Genomic DNA, 4,036 nt, shown 5'->3' with positions numbered 1-4,036 from the left:
TGGGCCCTTTGTTGTGGGGAGGAGCACGGCTTCGTGGCCCTCTTGCCCTTGGGGTATGCAGGCCAACGGTGCCCATGGATCCTGGAGTGGATGAGACTCTGCTCCCACCACCCCACCCCAAAAGCTGTCATTTGTGCAACAAACATTCAGGCTGTGCCTCCTGGGACACATGGCCAGGTGCCCCTAATAAAACTGATGCGCCGAGGCTCCACCATGAGAAGCAAAAGCTCCAGGGCCCGTGAGAACAGAGGGGCTGGAGCTGCATTCTCAGAGATGAAGCCAGGGGCGGGTTTCCAAGCTGGCCAGGTCTGGGGCAGATTCCCACCTCACACGGCTCCCCCGAGGCCCCCTTGGCCCTCGCTCTCTGTGAGGCCCCAGAAGTCACACTTGGCCTCCCTCTCGCGGGCCTCCATCCCACCGTCCCAGGAGATGGCGTTTTCCCACAGCCCAAGCCCAGGTGCAGAGGGAGGCTCCTGCCGGCCACATCCAGGGCCACGGTGGGAAAGCAGGATATCTGGAAGCAGACGGGCTCTCCACAGGCTCAGTCCCTACGTGCCCAAGCTGCCCTGGGCAAAAGGTGAAGGAGGCGATGAGGTGATGAGCTCCAGACCCCTTCAGGGTGCTGTGCAGAGGGCAAGGCTAGTCCAGGAGCATGTACACATGTGAGCTGTGTGTTTAATTGTGCGTGAGTGAGCATGTGAGCACGTTACACGGCCTATGAACAAGGCTACCTGTGAGTGTGACCACGTGGATGTGGGTGTCAGATGCATGAGTGCAGGTGTGCGTGTGAGCGTCTGCGTGCCTGTGTGCACGCATGTTCCGCCTCCCTCTGAAGGACACAAATGTGCACAAAGTGAAGATGCAAGCCAGTTTCTGCTAAATTAAAAACAGCTTTTTCGTGTTTAAAGTTTACAATACGAAAAATAATTTTCCTTTCTTCCGGGGGGGTGTGGGTGTGGAGATGGAGGGGCAGGGGGCCCCTGAGAACATTCCATGAACCAGCCCAGACAGTTATGCACAATCGACCCAGTTAGATATGGCAGCACCTCCCCGCCCCCAACTCCGCGCCGGCGCCCCTGCCAGCTCGTTGGGGACAAGATGTTCTGAGGTGTGAGCTGATCTGGGGGGACTTGCAGCTGGCAAAGGCTTCTCCCTGCCCCCCCCGAAGGGGCTGTGCCTCCAGCAGGGAAGGGTTCTCTTTGGGGGAGCTCAGGTTGGGGGTGATGAGAAGGGGCTAGAATGTTCCAGTAAGTCCCTGAGGGCTGCTGTTTTTCCACTTCTATGCCCCTGGCAGTGTGGGCTCCTTACTGGTTCCCAACCAAGTTCTTATTTCCACCCTGCACCCCCATACACACACACAGACTCACCCCGGGCCCCGACAGCCACTGCACAGGAGCACCAGGCCTGTGGGTACGTTTTGAGGATGATCCCGGAAGCCCCACAGGGAAGCACAGTGACTTCATGCTTCCTTTAGGACCTGCCCTGCTCCTCCCCTATCACAGCCTCTGCGGAGGGGGGCTCCCCAGCTTCCCAACCTGGAGTCCCAGGACTGAGCAGATGGAGACAGAACCTGCCAGGGGCTGTGGGGCTGGCTGATGGCAGGGGGCCGGGTCACCAGGTGCAAGGAACCACCTGGAAAGAGTCTCTGGAAGGCTGCCTTGCCCCGGCTGGTTGCCCTCTGTCTTCCGGGCGCCGGGTGGAAGGAAGTCCTAGCCTCCTTTCCTGCTGCCCCCAGGCCTCTGAGCCAAAGGCAGGCCCCACTTCCGGCTCCTCTGCAATGCTGGAAAAGGGCGAGGGGGGAGAGGAGCCCCCAAACATGCAAGGACACGAGGAATCTGCGACCCGTCAAGCCCCACAAGCTCAGCACTAGGCCCACTCCATCTTTTTACCATAACATTTTTATTAAATAAAAGGAAAGTATTGGGAGACGACGTCTGCTAAGGTATGAGGTTAATTCTTTACATGGCGAGCGGGTCACAGAGACACGACATCAATTGTCCACTAGCAGCAGAAGAGACACTTTAAGTTGCCCCGAGGGGACAAATCTCATTTATAAGACAGTGGTGCTGGCCTCTTAAAAAAAAGCAAAAGAGGGCTTCCCTGGTGGCGCAGTGGTTGAGAGTCTGCCTGCCGATGCAGGGGACATGGGTTTGTGCCCCGGTCCGGGAAGATCCCACATGCTGCGTGCGGAGCGGCTGGGCCCGTGAGCCATGGCCGCTGAGCCTGTGTGTCCAGAGCCTGTGCTCCGCAACGGGAGAGGCCACAACAGTGAGAGGCCCGCGTACCGCAAAAAAAAAAAAAAGAAAAAAAAAAAGAAAAAAGAAAAAGAGAACAACAACCAAAAAAATGGTTTTGAGGTTTAAACACCAAAACAAATGTGGCTGGAGATGCCGCAAAGCCCTTGAAGGCAGAGGCCTCACAGCCCGCCTGACTTCCCACGCAGGCTGGGCACAGGCCTGCGGCATGTCAACCTGAACACAGGGTTGGGGGGAGCAGAGGGCTGGAAAGAGGGGGAGAAATAAAAAGCACGGGACAGGCCTGTGGAATGCAGACGCACTGTGAGATTCTGAAGCAGGCGTCCCCTTTCATTCACGGGACCGGGACAGGGATGAGGAGAGTCAGCCCATTCTTATTAAGGCCCCACACATCACCCAGGGCCAAATGGGAAGGCCTGATGCCCATAAGGACGGTCTCTGGGAGCTGGCTGTGTTGTTTTTCCTCCTGAAAGCGGATGACAGAACACCCTGAAGGTGCTAAGACCCAGGCCAGGAATGGAAATGAGTGCCGGCTCCCTCCTGCCCAGCAGCTCAGGCTTCTTGGGGAGGCGGAAACGTGCCCTGCTGGCCAACCCGAGCCAGGTACTTGCCAGCCGCTTCTCCTGCTCCTGGAGGTTCATATGTTACAGAGATTTGGGGTGTGTTTATTTAAAAAAGGACGCATGCAACTCATGGGGGTTGGGGGGAATTGGGGGATCAACCGTGAACGAGTTCGTATCTGCATTTCTCAGACCTCCAGGCAGGGGGAGGGGAGAGAAGTGGGGCAAAGCCACACCACGACGCCTCAAAGGAGACCCCGATTCCTGCCTGCCAGCCAGCCAGCGAGAACTGAAGGTGGGCGAGGAAACCGCCTTGGGTGTGAGTTTGCTGCCACATCAGCCTTGTTGCTGGCAGCCTCCCCCACTGGGCACAGAGCCAGAACCTGCTTCAGGAAGGAAGGGAGGGTGAGGAGGGTGCCTTATGCAAGACCAGCCCCTGGGGGTGGGGATTCAAAGTTCCCCGCCCAGACACACACCCGCCAAGCCCCTCGCAGAAACAGCAGGCGGCCAGGCCGGGAACCGGTGTCTGGAGAGCTACCTCCTGGTCCTGGCCCGGGGCAGCAGGACGGGGGCACAGGCGATGCCGGCAAAGGATTCCGGGAAGTGCAGGTCGCGCTCCCACTCATCCGTCTCGGTGTTGTACACCTGCACAATGCCTGTCACATTGTTGAGACGCCAGTTGTAGCCCCCAACGATGTAGATCTTCCTGTCCAGCAGGCAGCAGCCGGCCTCTGACTGTCCGGCCCGCATGGGGCTCACACTGGTCCACTGGTCTGTTTCGGGCACGTAGTACTCCACAGCCAGCACATCGAAGCAGCGGTCAACGTGGTCCATGCGGCCACCGAGGGCGTAGATGCGGCCGCCGGCACCCACCATGGCGTGGAGCACTCGGGGCTCGCTCATGGGAGCCTTGAACTCCCACTGGTCGGCCTCGGGGTCGTAGCAGTGCAGGGCCTTCTTGTCCTCCACCGAAATGCCGTAGCCGCCCGAGATGTAGAGGCGGCCCCCAGATGAGGCACCCGCGTGGCCCCATGTGCGGCGCTTCAGTGAGCAGGCGTAGCCCCACTCATTGCGCCGCGGGCAGTACCTCTCAACTGAGGCCAGGCTGCCGGCCCGGTTGCGGCCGCCCGTGGCGTATACCATGCCGCACAGCACGTTCAACTGGAACTGGATTCGGCTCTCCTGCATGGCCTGCAGGCGCAGCCAGCGGGTCAGGGGGGG

General features: G+C 59.3%; 1 protein-coding gene across 1 annotated transcript in view; it reads right to left on the bottom strand.

The window, feature by feature from the left end:
- Positions 1-3,349: 3,349 nt before the first annotated feature.
- Positions 3,350-4,036, bottom strand: part of KLHL26 (kelch like family member 26) — a 27,559-nt gene continuing 26,872 nt past the window's right edge. The window contains exon 4 of the mRNA XM_007461065.1: positions 3,350-4,025. Within this exon, the coding sequence (XP_007461127.1) occupies positions 3,350-4,025 (676 nt within the window). The remainder of the gene's footprint in view (positions 4,026-4,036) is intronic.

This window comes from Lipotes vexillifer, unplaced genomic scaffold, assembly GCF_000442215.2.
Source record: "Lipotes vexillifer unplaced genomic scaffold, Lipotes_vexillifer_v1.1 scaffold469, whole genome shotgun sequence".
Taxonomy (NCBI): Eukaryota; Metazoa; Chordata; class Mammalia; order Artiodactyla; family Lipotidae; genus Lipotes; species Lipotes vexillifer.
Note: the sequence above shows the minus strand (reverse complement) of the source record. Positions and strands in the feature narration are given on the sequence as shown.